The 18,279-nt window shown below is 40.2% G+C and overlaps 1 protein-coding gene across 2 annotated transcripts in view; it reads left to right on the top strand.

Annotated features, from left to right (window-relative positions):
• Positions 1-18,279, top strand: part of Adat1 (Adenosine deaminase, tRNA-specific 1) — a 278,918-nt gene that overhangs the window by 69,445 nt on the left and 191,194 nt on the right. Inside the window, exon 3 of one of the 2 annotated variants that reach the window (XM_068226422.1) lies at positions 2,660-3,070. The exons of the other annotated variant lie outside the window; for it this stretch is intronic. Coding sequence (XP_068082523.1) covers positions 2,660-3,011 — 352 coding nt within the window. The 3' untranslated portion in view covers positions 3,012-3,070. Of the gene's footprint in view, positions 1-2,659; positions 3,071-18,279 lie in introns of those variants that run through there. 2 annotated transcript variants of the gene reach the window in all.

Below are 18,279 nucleotides of genomic sequence, written 5' to 3'. Positions count from 1 at the left end.
GGAAATAACATTACTTTATGCATATAAAGTATTTGTAATGCTTTACCAAAAGTTAGGCTGTACCAGCTGACTTTGCACATTCTTTTGTTGTTTACTTTATCTCCCAAGTCCTTTGAGATAGAGTTTAGTAGAAGCGGTAGAGGCGTGTTTGGTTCACCTGGAAGGAAGTCAGAAAATTTTGAAACAGGATTTCCATTTTTCGAGAGGCACGTGGCTCTCATGTTCACTCAACTTAAACAAAAAATGATTACCAGATTAACTCCAGGGGGCAAAGACAGCTAGGCATAGGGCTAACCACTCTATCTAACTTATTGCCAAGGTTACAAATACTGTAGTGGTGCCAAGGTTACAAATACTGTAGTGGAAGCCTTTATCTTCCACTTCCCCAAGGACCTTCATGGACTGCATGGGGATGACTTTGCTTATTTGTTTGCTATTAATCAATTCATGTGGAACTCTGTATCCCGAACAGTGTTAGCCGTACTCTATCATCGAGTTGTGTGTATTGCATGCAAGTTGCAAGATATGCTTTTGCTCTTCAGTCTGGTTGTCGATTTTTGAAATGTTCTAATTATTTTTTGATGTAACTTTCAAATGACACTACAGTATAATTATACATACCTGTAATGTTTCTTTGTTATATCCAGTTTCAGAGAATGAGATGCTTTGTATCTAGGGTTCAAATGGAAGTTATGTTTAAGTTAGTATTTCCCTGGAGACTTACGTACATTGCCTGAGGGTGAAAGCAGTGCCTGAGGGTGAAAGCAGTGACAGTGGCTACATAATTGTTCAATTACCAAAACAATAGTGGCGTTACCTTGCAGGCTATAAACTTGCATGAGAAGGCAGGGCTAGTTAAGGAAGTAAAAGAGAAGTGTTAACTATTGATTATTATTAGGCCTATCCAGAAAATGTACAAGAAGGTGCATGAAATATCAAGCACTGAAAATGGCCTATAATGTGTTCAATATACTACATCTTTGTACAAGTTTGTACTAGTATTATAATACTCACTGAAATGTGTTCAGTATATCCACCTTCTTGGTGCAAAACCTCTTCGAGATTAACTTTCATGCTCGTGAGCATCTTAATGATACAATTCCTCAGCCAACCCTTTCAATTAAAGTCATAATGGACACTTGCAACTGCAGAGCGTTTTCTGGTTTGTGGTGGTTGATTGTTTCCATCAAACATTGCCATAGGAAAAAGTTTCAGGGATTAATATCAGGACCATATGGTGGTCAGATTCAACCATCCTGAAAATCTTTGGGATATCGATGGAACATTACATGGGACCCAAAATGTTCTGTAGGAAATCCAGAACATCATTTGCTGTTTGCAGACAGGTTTAATCTTACACGAACCATTGTGTCTCCGTTGGTAATCTTTTTGTCAAGAATTCTGTAAAAAACTACTTTGCAACGTGCCAATATAGTGCACTCTGTTGACCATGCCTCTGTAAAACAGTAGCTTAATCATTCCAAGGCTGCACACTCCCCTCTGCCCTCCCCCATTTTATCTCTCTTGTCATGATTTTCCATGTCGGACAGAATACTAGGATGTCCTGTTGCCCAGAATTGGACATTCTGTATGTTCACAGCGCCCTTTAGGTAAACATAACACCTCATCAGTAAACCATGTGTTGTGTGGCATGGCATCACCTTTTTACAGTAGCCCATGCAGCAAACTTGACTCACTGTTCCTTGTCATGTGCCATTGGTTTGTGAACTGTTGTCGGTTTATACAGGTAAAGATCAATATCAGACTACAATATTCCCTGAATCGAACAACAAGAGATGCCCATTTCACAGAAAGCTGTTCTGATGGCTTTAGAGGAACTTGTAGCCACAGCTGCAATGTTTTCTGGTAACCGGCCAGTTTGGCACTGGGTTGTTTTCTCTCTCAAATACTGTTATCAGGTTCAAATTTGGTGGTTAGTTTATAAACTGTCTGCTGACAGGGAGCGAACTGTGTACCAAAATAAACATGAAAACATTCCTCAGTTTGGACTAAACTCCTTGTTTTTGAAGAAACACAGTGCCATTTTCACCTTCTGGTGTGGCCTCAGTTGACTCTTGTCTGCCATGGTGGCCATGGAAGCTGGTTTGCATGCATGACACGTACACTCAACCGCACAAAAATTGGTCAGGAAAGAAATTTTTTATTTTATACATTCTTGAAACATGAGGATACACGTAAACTGTGGATAGCTGGTGGCCGAAGAGATGATACTTGGAATCCTACCCCCTGCACAATATAGTAATTCTATTTCAAACAAGAGGATTTTGAAAGAAAGTCATCTTCTGTGACGGCAAGTTTTTGCAAGGTTGAATGTTCCCTCACTTAATAGACCATTCATAAACTAAAGTTCCTCATCATAAGACGAGATAGTTATAAACCCAAAATTAACTACAGTAATTTGATAAACAATTTTCAGTGCATGACATTTCATGCACCACCCTGTAGTAAACTTGTTACTGAATAATTGAAATAAGATAAGTAGAATCTTGTTTCTGCTGTAAAATTTAGAACTTGCAGAACATGCTATTCTCTTCCATCAATGCAAGGTAGCTTTGGAACAAAGACCTCTGAGTGATTTTTAGTTTTTTCCTTTAATCTTTTAATTATTGTAAAATTGAATGATGTTGCTTGATTACAGGCCTATTGAAATAGCTGTAAATGGTAAAAAGCAAGGAGTGACCAAGAAGGCATCTCAAAGCCCATCTGGCAGACTCCTGATATGTAAGAAGGAGCTGCTGAAACAGTTCATTAATATTGTGGAAACAATTCATAAAGGTGGACTTCTGTTGCCTTTTCCTTTGCCCAACAACTATCATAATTTTTCCTATCTGCAGTGGAAATCATTGGCTAAAGACTACTACTTTTCCTGGCATGAAGCAAAACGTATTTCCTTCCCAGCATGGACTGCAAAACCTGATACTTTATTTTCTTTTACTGCAGATGAGAAGGATGGAAGAGTAGATAACAGTACAGATGGATTGACTCATTAACATACAAGGTTACTGCTTACTGAATTGGAACACAGTATGTTTCGCTCATCTCTTCTGATATTGCCTATTTCAGTTCATAAATTGAATAAGAATTTTCTTGTTCTGTGAACTAGCTTTTAAAACTGCCTATTTCATCATGACAAAACAGAAATTGCAATGAACTGCCCCTGTATCAAGATTAAAAAACATATTTTTAATCACTTGCAGTAAAAAGTGTGACATATTCAAAATACAATTTCACTTAGGCGAGAAGGCATTAGTGTTTGTTTATCACAATGGATAGAAGAGGCATGTCAGTGGACCAAGTACAGTCATCACCTGAGTCTCGCATTACCAGCAGGACAAGATGAATTCGAGAGAAGAATTTACAGGTGCGTGAGTTGAACGTTCAGGGGTTAGCAACATAGGAGCAAAAGGAACCACTGCGTTACCAATGATTGACCGACTGACTAATTGAGCAGTCATAGATTTAGCACGCTCCTACACATGGATTAATGCAGTCATTTTTTAAACACTTAATGCATTCTGTTATTATAAATACCTAACAATTGATTGATTAATGAACCCTTTCACTCCGACAAGCAAGTGCGGTTGCGCGACCCTCTGGACGCGAGCACCGAGTGGCTCACCGAGCCCGCTATACGGGATACTTGTCTCGCTCTGCTCTCCTGTCCGCAGTCGTCGCGTAACGTGAGGAGAGGACAGGCAGAGTTTAAAAGTATTTTATTGTAATGCATATTTGGTGAAATGCTTATGAGTATAGATTTAGCCCTTGTCATCCTCCTCGCACAGAAGAGTTACGATACGCATGTTAAAAACAGCTGAAAGAAACTTAACCACTAAACATTTCAATCCGGAATTAGCTGCGTCGAACTTCCATTTCTTTAGATTCAGGTTCTACTTTTTCCAGTTTAGTTTTCTGCTCGGTGGTTCATGCACCTGATCTTCATCCTCACTATCTTACATCTTCAGTTGAATCATCGAAGCAGGCTGACCTTTTAGATGATGAAGTGGTAACTGGAGTAGAAAACGTGCCTGAAGTAGAAGGTGTGATTAAAGTCGTTCCGCCACCATAATCAAATGACAAATCACTGTCATCATCATCTTCTTCAAAGTCACTACACCGAGCTCGATAGCTGCAGTCGCTTAAATGCGGCCAGTATCCAGTATTCGGGAGATAGTAGGTTCGAACCCCACTGTCGGCAGCCCTGAAAATGGTTTTCCGTGGTTTACCATTTTCATACCAGGCAAATGCTGGGGCTGTACCTTAATTAAAGCCACGGCCGCTTCCTTCCCACTCCTAGCCCTTTCCTGTCCCATCGTCGCCATAAGACCTATCTGTGTCGGTGCGACGTAAAGCAACTAGCAAAAAAAAAAAAAAAAAAAAGTCACTACACAGTATGAGGGCAAGAGATTCCTCTGCAGTATATCTTTCCCCCGTCATCAGGCCTTTCATAGTTTCAGAGCGATTGAAAGCTAAGTCAAGAAGCACAGGCAAGTCAGTACAGGGGAGCAACTAGGCGCGAAGTGAGTAGCATACTGGACACATTGCTTTTATCTTCGAACTGGTTACTCCTGTCATCTGGTGATCACAGCCGTAATTATTATAGACTCCCAAGACAGCAGCGAGAGACCTCCAAGGCCAAACTTCCACAGCAGTCTATCGTAGAGAAATGGAAAACAGGCGAAAGACATGCGACTTCTACAGCAGTCGACTGGCTATGAGGCATGACTGCTACAGCAGTCCACCGGGTGCGCGGCACTGCTCCCTCTCGACTGCTACAGCAGTCAACCGGTGTGAAAGGGTTAATTAGTGAACTAATTACATATCCCAGCGTGAAACTGTTGTGCTATCCAATCTGTAATCACATTACTTGTTGCATAATATTGTTTAAGATTAGGATGTTTACCAATTTGCAGAATTTGTAGAGTATATGATTGTCATAGCATAGAATATGCTAATGTATCAACATATTCTTAACACTTTCTAACCGGGTGAGTTGGCTGTGTGGTTAGGGGCACACAGCTATGAGTTTGCATCCGAGAGATAGTGGGTTCGAACCCCACTGTCGGCAGCCCTTGAAATGGTTTTCTGTGGTTTCCCACTTTCTTAATTAAGGCCACGGCAGATTCCTTCCCACTCCCAGCCCTTTCCTATCCCATCGTCACCATAAAACCTTGTGTCGGTGCAACGTAAAGCATATTGTAAAAAAAAACACTTTCTATACATGTAAGGATCTAGACTTAAAAACTCTTCTGCTCTCAGTTAGTAATAGTTTTGATATTGCAAACTTATTACTAATTATCTGTTCATCATGATTTATGTGCTGAAAACATGTCATAATGAGTAAAATGTGTATTTATATATTGTCCCCTTCTTACCGGGCATGCTCAGCCGGATAACGAGAGTCTCACGGGTGGACCATTCGTTGTCTGGCTTTGCTTATTTTGAGGACAGGGAAAGAGACAAGGACTAGCGACAGTAATACAAAAGTACCAAACAACAGTTTTCTGACATTTATTATCAACTAGCACTTAAACAATAACATATTAAATTTAAACAAATCCTGACCGAAAATCAAATTTTTGGTTCTTCTCTGCCAGTTCATTCGAATACAGCATTTAATTCCTCCAGATAGCTTTGATATCAATAATTCTGCAAATATACAGATGGATATTAGCTTACTTCTAACGAAACACAAGGAAAAAAGTAAACTTTCTATGGGAGGATCTCCTCTCACAATGACGTTAATAGTTACAAGTTAAAAATAATTCAGTCTCAAGAGCTCTCTATCTCATGCTAGTTTTTAAGCGTCTAAATATCAGATCCACTTGTGTTAACATTCATTTCCTCAAATGAAAACTTTACTCCTTTAGAGAACTGAATTAAATGTGATATCCATTAAATTGGAAAAATAAACAAAATTTTTATTGGAAACATTACTCAAAGAAGTCTCTATCTGACTTAATTTCACAAAATCGTGCTAGTATAATAACTATTACTATGAAACTTTCTTTAATATTCGATTGAACAAAACATGTCAATCTTTATTATCTGACGTCTTGAGGATTTTTAGCATTGTAAGCTTTACAATAATAGTGAATCTCGTCCACTGAAATAATTCTTTCTTATTCATTACTGTATAATATTCTGAACTTTTCTCAGCTTAATCTCAAAATAAAATTTACTAAAGGTTCAACTCTCAAAATGTTAAATCAACTCAAACAACAATGCTGATAACCAGGACCCAACGTAACAAACACGTGGCCGGGTCACAACCACAGTAAGAAAAAACATATCACAATTCACTGAAATTACTACCACACACACGGCATTCACACTAAGGCACACGAGACTTATTTACATTATTTACAACGAATTCTAGACTTTGAATATTATATTTTGACTTTTATCCTAGGCATCTGAATTCTCTCTGACGGTATCGGGTAAAGAAAAATCCATTCACGTCTCTCAGAAATGTGATGAAGTCTGGATGATCACTTGGTCAAAGATGATAAATTTTTACAACATTGGTCATGATAATATCGGCGGTTGATATCTGGAAAAATTGTCGTCTACAGAAATGCACATGGTACAGGTCAAATATTAACATTCGCTTTCATGGTTCATGAGTCACGACATTATTATTATTATTCAACTCCACGTCCATCAATTAACACGTGCTCACACTTGAAGAAATTACGCCATATCCCACACATATTCTTCAAGTAAATTAAATAAATCCACAAGTCAATAAAAGTACAGTAAATGATCCATTCACAAGTCAATAAAATACAATAAATGATCCGTCAAGATTCTGCCATATTCCACTCTCGTATTCATCCTAATTGAGCACACACTAACATCTTACACACAAGATCAAGCAATATTTAAACTCATGACCCTTATTCATTCATTTAACCAGAGGTGAACATTTATTATTATTATTATTATTATTATTATTATTATTATTATTATTATTATTATTATTATTATTAGATGTGCTAGATCTCAAATTCGCGTAAACTAGGGTTCGACAATAGATGACACTAACACGCCTTAAATCATACAGGAAGAAATTTTTATATAGAAATCCGACGTAACAAAACATGCCGTAAATCTGTCCCACACGACTTCCGATAAAAATATTTTCAAATTAAATGATTAATTATCGGTGAGGACAATGATTTTTTTTAAATCACACTAGACTATTAAATAGGACAGTTAGAATAATCGTAGAAGACACATGCACGTTCTAGCTATTCTAATAGAGACCAATAATCACTCGCACACACATGACAATACTACCATATCCCATGTGAAAGAAGGGTGAAAATATTCAAGACTACTGCAAGACTAGAAGAAATATTACCACTAATGAATAAATAAGCATTATTTCTACAAAGATGAACAGATAAACATTAGAAAAATGGTACTTAAATGAATGATGAAACTGGATCTCTGCCGGTGATCTGGAATCTCTGGATTACATGTAGTGGATTATCTGCTCCCGTCGCTATCTCCCCATGTCAGAAGTTGCCTACATTTTAACACACCATTGTAGTTGTGATGTTCAATGCAGAGTTGTGGTAGATCTTATCTTGAAAGTGTAGAAATATCTTGACGCACTCGAACAAACACGTGGCAATCTTCTTCTAACACAGTAGAAGCTGAAAATAACAAGCAATTTTAGAAGATATTCTGCACACCCACGTGATGAGTTTTAAAGACGAATGACACATAACTTTGCCTGTGAAAATCTGCCAGACTCGTTGACTAAGGTGTTAATGAATGTAGTTGATTTGCACTGCTGAATAAAAATATTTTAAGTCCAATGACGGAGTATCTGCGTCGTAAGTCAGAGCTCGGCGAAAGCAACAGCAAGTGAGAGCATACGATAAATTCGTAAGTAAGAGTACGAAAAATAAGAGCGTTTCTTCTGGAAATTGGGGTATTTAAGCACCGCACAATGAGGACTTGTCATCACAGTGGTTTGTAATTGGCCGCCGTCTTGCACCTGATAGGCCATTACAATTCTCGAAAGTACCTTTCATTTGAAGACTTGGACATGCGTAATTCAGATCGGGGCGACCTTGACTACTCTCAGTGTGTCACGTGGGACAGCTGACAGCTCGATAAAAAAAATTAATACTCTGCTCCCTCGCTGGTAGGACATGTTCTGTACAAATGAGAACGTCTCTACAACACAGGATTGGAAAAATATCGCCCATGCTAATGAAATAATAGCCTTGCACTTGCAGACACAATAAATACTTATTGTAGGCCAAATTTGAAGGGGGCAATATATACTGTACATACACTAAACCAAACCAAACCCCATGGCACTACAGTCCTTGAAGGGCCTTGGCCTACCAAGTGACCGCTGCTCAGCCCGAAGGCCTGCAAATTACGAGGTGTCATGTGGTCAGCACGACGAACCCCCTCGGCCGTTATTCTTGGCTTTCTAGACCGGGGCTGCTATCTCACCATCAGATAGCTCCTCAATTCTAATCACGTAGACTGAGTAGACCTCGAAGCAGCCCTCAGGTCCAGGTAAAAATCCCTGACCTGGCCGGGAATCGAACCCCGGGCCTCCGGGTAAGAGGCAGGCACGCTACCCCTACACCACAGGGCCGGCTGTACATACACTAGGTAAAGTGAAAAATATTACATGATGAAGGGATCTGCCTACAATGCCCCAGGTGTGCATGGTGGGCAGGTGTAAAGTAGTGATCCAAAGATAACATCTTCAGGTGGCTCTGTGCACACATGTGGACACTGGTCAGTAGTGTGTGTGTGCCCACCCTCAGCTGCAATATATTGCTAAATCCTGCAGACTATGGAGTCAATAAGGCCCTGGACTATGTCCTGTGGAATTGCGGCCGATGCTTGCTACACCACGAGGGTTATTTCACCCACGGGAGTTGTACAGGCCTTTAACCATCATATCCCACACACGTTCAATAGGGCTTGGACCAGGCGGGCCACTTTTAAAGCACAATGTCTTGGGAGAGCTGCTCGGGAGATGCCTGCATTCTGAGGGTGGGCATTTTCCTGCTGAAACATCCCATTTGCAGCGATCACCATCAGAGGAACAACCACTGGCTTGACAACCCTGTCCACATACTGTCGAGCAGTCATTGTACCCTCAAGAATCACTAATAGTGATTTCACATGAAAGCCCATCCAGACTGTAATGCCTGGAATTGGTCCCATGCGCCTCTTCCCAGTATAATTTAAACAGCCCCATTCCCCGGTACAGTGTCCGAGATGATAGTAGCGATCGTTATGGCCAAGACAGAAGCGTGATTCATCACTGAAGATGATACTGTGCCATTTATCAGCACAGCATGACTGCTCCCAACATTATGACAGCTTCACATGTCGATCTTGTGGGGTCGGTGGACACTTGCTGCAGGAACATAGGAGTGTAAGCCAGCTGCATGCAAATTATTACAAATTTTTTGTTGCATAATGTGTGATGCCACAATGGCTCGAATTTCTGTTGCCGGAATATCCAAATGATGCAGCTATCCTCCCGCACTGTTGACCAGCAGTTTGGTCCTGTCCCAGGTTTCTGAGCATGTTCCCCTTCATATGACCACTGCTGCGTCCACCTCCGTAGTGTATGGTTTGCACTATTAGCCACCGTTATCAGAAGTTTGATTTCTGGTACTGCCAGAAATTTAAGGTTAGCGGGAAGACTGGTGTGTGGTTTAAAAGCCACATACAGCTTACCTCCACTGAGCCTGAAAAGAACTCCACCATCTTGGGCAAGGACATCAATATATATTGTTACGAATAAAACACTCTCTGTTTTATCGATCTAAATTAACTGATATGAAATGAGGAGGGCAGAAAAGAACACAGGTGATTAAATATTGAAGTAGATAGAAAGTGCAAGACAGTAAAGGAAGAATGGCTGAAAGAGGAGTGCAAGGATGTTGAAGGTTGTATGGTTGTAGGAAACGTAGATGCTGCATACACAAAAATCAAGGAAACCTATGAAGAAAGGAGAATTAAGTGTATGTATATTAAGGACTTAGATGAAAGACCACTTCTAGGAAAAGAAGACAAGCAGGAACATATTCAGCAACTATATCAAGGAATGAATTTGATGATAAGATTCTGGAGCGAGAGGAGGCTCAATTTTGAGACCTCAGATTTCTTCGAAAACCGTAAAAGTATTTAGTGGGACATAAAGCAAATACCGTAACATTATTATTTAATTTTGAGATCAGAATTTGACAGAGCTTTGAGAGTCCTAAATAGGAACAAGGCACCTGGAATTGATGACATACCCTCAAAATTATGGACTGCCTTAGGAGAAACCAGCATGGTGAGGTTATTCCATTTAGTGTGTAAGATGTATGATATAGGAGAAGTGCCACATCCGATTTTAGACAGAATATTGTTTTACCTATTCCCAAGAAAGCAAGTGTGAAAAGTAGTGCACCATTAGTATCTCACGCTTGCAAAATTTTAACACTTATATTACAGAAGAATGGAAAGGCAAGTTGAAGCCGAGTTGGGAGAAGATCAGTTTGGCTTCAGAAGAAAATATAGGAACATGTGAAGCAATCCTGACTTTACGTCTGATCTTAAGAGGATCGAATTAAGAAAGACAAGCCCGCGTACATGGCATTCATGGATCTTGAAAAGGCATTTGATAACGTTGATTGGACCAAGCTGTTTGAGATTCTGAAGGTTTTCGGGATCAGATACCGAGAAAGAAGAATTGTCTACAATATGTACAAAAATCAGTCTGCAGTGATAAGAATCAAGGGCTATAAAAAGAGCAATCCAGAATGGAGTGAGGCAAGGCAGTTGTTTGCCCCCTCTTCTTTTCGATTTTTATATAAAACAGGCAGTAAATGAAATCAAAGAGGAATTTGGAAAGGGAACCACAAGCCAAGGAGAGGAAATCAACACTTTGAGATTTGCCAATGATATTGTTATTTTATTTGAGTCTGCAGACGATGTGGAGGAGTTGCCGAATGGTGTGTACACAGTCTTGGAAAAGGAGTACAATATAAAAATAAATAAATCTAAAACAAAAGTAATGGACTGCAGTCAAGCAAAGTCAAGTGATGCAAGAAATATTAGATTAGAAAATGAGGTCTTAAAGGAAGTAGATGAATATTGTTAGTTATGTAGTAGAATAACTAATGATGGCAGAAGTAAGGAGGACACACAATGCAGACTAGCGCAATGCCTTCTTCGAACATTGATGTAATAATTAGAAAGATGTTTTTGAGGACTTCCGTCTGGAGCATGGCATTGTATGGAAGTGAAACATGGACAATAACTATCTCAGAAGGAAAGAGAATAGAAGCTTTTGAAATGTGGTGTTACAGAACGATGCTGAAGGTAAGAAGGGTAGATCAAATCACAAATGAAGACATACTGAATCAAATTGGTCAGAGGAGAATGATGTGGCAGAATCTGACCAGAAGAAAGGATTGAATCTTAGAACACATCTTAAGGTGCCCAGGACTTGCTCAGTTGGTTTTTGAGGGAAGTTTAGGTGGTAAGAACGGCAGGGGTAGACCAAGGTACAACTATGACAAACAGATTAGGATGTAATAGTCACACAGAAATTAGAAAATAGGTTAGCACAGGATAGGGTGGCATAGAGAGCTGCATCAAACCAGTCTATGTACCGATGACCCAACGACAACAATTTTATTCTAAAATGACCCAATAAGTGCACACACATATACACCGCTTGATTAAAAAAAGGTAAGCACCCAGAAGGAGTGGTTGAAAGTGAATGACACTACATATGCTGAAAGAACATGTGCCTTTATTGAACTGATTACAATATGGGATGTCCTGAGTGTGGACGTGCGTTATCTTGTTGGAACACTGTCCCAGAATGCTGTGCCATAAGGAGTAGGACGTGCGTACGCAGAATGTCTGTAATGTATCGCTGTGCCATCAAAGTCTGACAAAGCACTATTAGAGGTGACTTGAACGCATATTCTACGGCTCCCCACACCATGATGCCAGAGATTACACCTTGTGTCTTTCCATAATATGGGCAGGATCTGCCCTCGCCGCCGTCAAACCCGCACACGATGGTCATCGGGAGGTTATGGAGAAGTGAGACTCATCACTGAACATGATGCGACACCAATCGTCCTCTGTCCATGCCTCCCGGGCAAGACACCACTCCAAACGCAGGCGTTGGTGTTCTGGTGTTAATGGCAACCGATGCTTGGGGCGGTAGGACCCCAATCCGGCGGATGCGAGTTGTCGAGACACTGTGCAGGAACTTGCAGAATGTTGTAGAGTCTACAATATATGTTTGCGGATGGCAGGCGCCGAAGTTATGGGATTCCACCATATGACCATACGACGGTCCTTCCTCGGACTGGTGTGTTTTGGTTGACCCGAACCTGCACGACATGATTGGGTGCCCTCATGTGCCCATTGAGTCCAACATCGGGCCACTCTGAATGGCCCACATACCTGGCAATTGCACGATACGACCAACCAGCCTCATGCAGTCCCATAATGTGGCCTATGTCAAATGCTGTCAGTTGGTGGATAGGCTGTCTAAAGCATCTGTGAGGCATCGTGGGTGCTTCGTACTGTGCATAGTCCTCTCTGCACGTCTTGCTTAAGTGTCTGACACACAGCAGTTGGCTGATAACAACTTATCAACAACAGGACTGTGCCATCACAAATGCACTCTGGTGGGCGTTCTACACATTACAAATCCTTGTAAATCTAATTATTTACTCTCACATCAATGGTATGCATGTATACCAAAATGGGATAATATTGGACCACTCCTTCTCTGAGCTTAACTTTTTTTTGTCAGGCAGGATATATATCTATATATATAAAGTAGCTTGTCCTGACTGACTGACTGACTGACTGACTGACTGACTGATTCATCATCGCCGAGCCAAAACTACTGGACATAAAGAAATGAAATTTTGGGGATATATTCATATTAAGATGTAGGTGCTCGCTAAGAGAGGGTTTTTGGATATTCCGTCGCTAAGGGGGTGAAAAAGGGGGGCGAAATTTTAAAATGATTGTGTCTATATCTCAAAACTTTAAAAGTTTACAGATGTGAAAATTGGTATTTAGAATCTTCTTTAAAAATAAGGAAACGCGTATTTTTTTGTTTTCAGAAAATCCCAATAGGAGGGGTGAAAAAGGGTGAAAAAGGGGTTGAATGCCTTTAATCAGGATACCGGTACCTATATCTCAGAAACTGAAGATATTACAGACCTCAAAATTGGTACTTTTGATCTCTTTCAAAAATAAAGAAACACATATTTTTTTGTTTTTGGAAAATCCAATTAATGCGAGGGTGAAAAGGGGGTGAAATTTTAAAATGAGTGCATCTATATCTCGAAAGTTTTAAAGTTTAGAGATGTAAGTATTGGTATTTAGAATCTTCATTAATAATAAAGGAACACGTATTTTTTTGTTTTCGGAAAATCCCAATAAGAGGGGAGAAAAGGGGTGAAAAAGGGGTAGAATGCCTTTAAGGAGAATACTTATATCTTAGAAACTGAAGATATTACAGACCTGAAAATTGGTATTTGGGATCTCCTTTAAAAATAAAGAAACGCGTATTTTTTTGTTTTTAGAAAATCCAATTAATGGTGGGAGGTAAAAGGGGGATGATTTTTTAATATGAGTGTATCTCTACCTCAAAACTTTTAAAGTTTATAGATGTAAAAATTGGTATTTAGAATCTCCTTTAAAAATAAAGAAACACGTATTCTTTTGTTTTCGGAAAATCCCAATAGGAAGGGTGTAAAAGGGTGAGTAATGGGTTGAATGCCTTTAATGAGGCTACTTATATTTCAGAACCTGAAGATATTACAGACCTGAAAATTTGTATTTGGGATCTACTTTAAAAGTAAAGAAACACGTATTTTTTCGTTTTTGGAAAATCCAAATATTGGGGGGCGAAAAGGGGGGTGAATTTTTAAAATGAGTGTGTCTACATCTTAAAACTTTAAAATTTACAGATGTAAAATTGGTACTTAGATTCTCCTCTAAAAATAAAGGAACACGTCTTTTTTTGTTTCCTTAAATCCCAATAGGAGGGGTTTAAAAGGGTGAAAAATGGGTTGAATGCCTTTAATAAGGATACATATATCTCAGAAACGAAAGATATTACAGAACTGAAAATTTGTATATGGGATCTCCTTTAAAAATAAAGAAACACGTATTTTTTAGTTTTTGGAAAATCCAATTAATGGCGGTTAAACAGGAGTGACAAAATGGGGTGAATTTTTTGAAAGACTATATCTACAGAATATCTTGGAAACGTAAAATGTTACAGACGTAAAAAGTGGGTGTTTGGAATCTCCTGTAAATGTAAAGAAACATAGGTGATTTGTTTTGGGAAACTCCACTTAAGGGGAACTCAAAAGGGGTGAAATGTTAAAATGAGAATTTTTACAGTATATCTCAAAAAACTTAACATGTTACAGAAGTGAAAAATGGTATTTTTTATCTCTATTAAACATAAAGAAACGTGTATTTTTAGTTTTCGGAAATATCACTTGGGTGGAGCGGGGGGAGGGGGGGTAAAAGTGACTGAAAATGTTGTTGAATTCTTTTAATTAGGCTACTGATATCTCAAATATGAAGATGTTACAGACGTGAAATTTGATATTTGGAATCTGCTTTAAAAGTAAAGAAACACGTATTGTCGGAAAATCCAATGAAGGGGGGGGGGGGGGTGAAAGAATTGAAAAATTAATTGACTTAATTGTATGAGAATACATCTAATAAAAACTAAAGTTGTTACAGACTTATAATTCGTATTTGGATCTCGTTTAAAAACAAAGAAAAACGCGTTTGGGGGGGGGGAACCATCTTGGAGGGCGGGAGTGTAAAGGAGTTGAATTCCTTTAATGAGGACACATAAATCAAAAACTGAAGAATTTTGAGTCGTGATAATTGGTATTTAGAAGATCCTTTACTATTAAAGAAACAAGTATTTTTTGCAGGAAAATTCACTTGGGGGGGGGGAGTAGTGTGAAATGAAGTGCAAAAAGTAAATTATTTTTATGGGGATACTTATATCTCAAAGCTGAAGGTAATAGACGTGAACATTGGTGTTTGGAATCTCCCTTAAACATAAAGAAACAAGCCTTCTTTTAATTTTTCGTGGGGGGGGGGGGGGGTAGGTGGCGGTAAATAAACTTAACGGCGGTGGGGTGTAGAAGGAGGTGAGACCAATTGATTTTACTGTTATTAATGTACTTATGAGGATCCTCCGTTGCTCAGACGCAAGCGTGCCGGCCTCTCACAGCTGGGTTCCGTGGTTCAAATCCCGTTCGCTCCATGTGTCATTCGTGCTGGACAAAACGGAGGCGGGACAGGTTTTTCTCCGGATACTCCGGTTTTCCCTGTCATCAGCCATTCCAGCAACACATAATAATAATAATAATAATAATAATAATAATAATAATAATGTTCCGGACCGTCGTCAAATGTGCGGACCGCGCTGGAAACGGCTCCTGGACGGGTAATGACTAAGAATGCAGCCTGGCCGCGGGTTCAGTGCCGCCAAGGCACCCAATATGACACCACGCTGGATCTCCTGAAGGATTTTATCCATATTAAAAATGATTATAGGAAAAGATGGCACAGATTTACGGACCCAACTGACCGGGAGGAATACCTGAGCCTAACCCGGGAAGTACGAAATCGATTGCTGAAAAGGAAGATTGAAAAATGGGAGGAAACGTGCCGTAAAATAATACAAAACGAGTCAGATCGGGAATTTTGGTGGATTCTCGCAGAAAACGAGTCAGATCGCGAATTTCGGAGGATTATATATCTAAAACAATAAGCATTCAATTATAAATTTCAGTATAATACCGTAGCGAAGCACGGGTATCCTGCTAGTGTACATATAAAATTATATTCAACCATGAATGACTACACTCCACTAAGTGCTGTCTATTTACAAAATCTCTGTCTGTCCTCACAGTAGGTAGTTTTGCTCGCTGGTATTACCTGAGACAGGCGATAATCCTGTGTGACAGCTCGCCTTACTTTCGCTTTCAAGTCCAGTCACTCCGCACAACAGCTGCAGGCGGACAGATACGAACATAGGGCTACTGGACACCACAACTGTTCCTTGCCTTGACTCCAGAGAAAGTCCACACAGTGAACTACTTAACACTGGCAGCTAAACAGTGGTTACACAATAGCAACAACTGAGCAGTACTAGCCAGCATTACAGTATTCCACACAACAGTTAACTACTCCAATTCTACTCATGCCAGCTGTTTCACACACTGACTCCACGAAGGTCTACAGTCCTCAGCATTACACACACAGTACTCCGCACTCCAGCACGACAATACTCTGACCTCTGCGGGAAACTGACAACGACAAAAATTTAACTCTAGGATGACCCAATAAGTACACACACATTTATATACACACAATTATATTCAGCCATATATTCGACACTCTAACACAAGAAACACAACGCAGACTCCAGTGGGACACTGACGACATTCAGCAACACTGCCATCCCACTCTAACTGCTCACATTACTGACTTGACTGTTTGCGGCTAGCCTCCTTTTTGTACCCTGATGATGGAGTGCCAGAGTCTTCGGGGTTCGGCTAGAGACAGAACATTTTTGTTGCACCTTCCAGAAGGCATGTGGGGAAACGAGATGAAGAGAACGATAGTGGAGAAGCCACGCCTTGTCCTCAGGCCGGTTGGGGTATCCCAGGTCTGTCTTAGTCATCCCTTTTGGGAAATTTACAAATTACTTTAAGTCGCACCGACACAGATAGGTCTTATGTCGATGATGGGACAGGAAAGGGCTAGGAGTGGGAGGGAAGCGGCCATGGCCTTAATTAAGGTACAACCTCAGCATTTGCCTGGTATGAAAATGTGAAACCACGGAAAACCATCTTCAGGGCTGCCGACAGTGAGGTTCAAGCCCTCTGTTTCCCAAATACTGGATACTGGCTGCACTTAAGCGACTGCAGCTATCGAGCTTGGTACCTTTCAGGAAACACCGAACGTGGCTACAACAGGGCTGGCATACAATAGTACTAGCAAGATACCCCTGCTTCGCTACGGCATTATACTGAAATTTATAATTGAATGCTTATTGTTTTATATATAACCCGCCGATATTCGCTATCTGACTCGTTTTCTGAGAGATTCCACCAAAATTCGCGATCTGACTCGTTTTCTGAGAGATTACGGCAACGTTCCTCCCATTTTTCAATCTTTTTTCCAGCAATCGATTTCGTACTTCCCGGCCTAGGTCCAGGTATTCCACCCGGTCAGTAGGGTCCCTAAATCTTTGCCATCTTTTCCTATAAGCATTTTTAATATGGATCATATCCTTGAGGAGATCTGGGGTGATGTCGTCTTGGGTGCCTTGGCTGTACTGAACCCGCGGCCGGACTGCATTCGTAGTCATTACCCGTCCAGGACTCGTTTCCAGCGCGGTCTGCACATTTTGACGACGGTCCAGAACATTTATTATTATTATTATTATTATTATTATTATTATTATTATTATTATTATTATTATTATTATTATTATTATTATTATTATTATTATTATTATTATTCTGGATCCCACAGCAAGATGCAAGACTTCTACCTGGCGGTAAATTACTGACCTTATTATAGAGGTGAAGAATTGCACGGTCAATCTCATTCCTATCGTTTATTTCAAATGTGTTTAAATTTTTATTTATATGCCAGGAGAATCTACTGTAATCTAAGAAGGTTCTCCAAAGGAGAAGATGGCTCTTGGAAACGAACCCAGGAAAGATTAGAAAGGATCGGTTTATGATCAGAATAAGTACATTGAAAATCCACAGCCTGTTTCCAGTCATTCGACCGGGCCAGGAATGGAATGAATGAAGCCCCCATCTAGCGGCGAGGATAGGAATTGTGCTGGCTGCCGAAGCCTGTCGCACTCCTCTGGGGCGATGATTAGTGAATGACAAATGAAATGAAATGATATTGGAGAGTGTTGCTGGAATGAATGATGAAGGGGAAAAACGGAGTACCCGGAGAAAAACCTGTCCCGCCACCGCTTTGTCCAGCACAAATCTCACATGGAGTGATCGGGATTTGAACCACGGAACCCAGCGGTGAGAGACCGGCGTGCTGCCACCTGAGCCACGGAGGCTCCTTATAAGTATATTATGAACAGTAAAATCAATTGGTCTCACCACCTTTTTCACTCCACCGCGATGAAGTAGATTTACCCCCACCCCCCCAGAAAAGGTG

Source organism: Anabrus simplex, chromosome 2 (assembly GCF_040414725.1).
Source record: "Anabrus simplex isolate iqAnaSimp1 chromosome 2, ASM4041472v1, whole genome shotgun sequence".
Lineage (NCBI taxonomy): Eukaryota > Metazoa > Arthropoda > Insecta > Orthoptera > Tettigoniidae > Anabrus > Anabrus simplex.
Note: the sequence above shows the minus strand (reverse complement) of the source record. Positions and strands in the feature narration are given on the sequence as shown.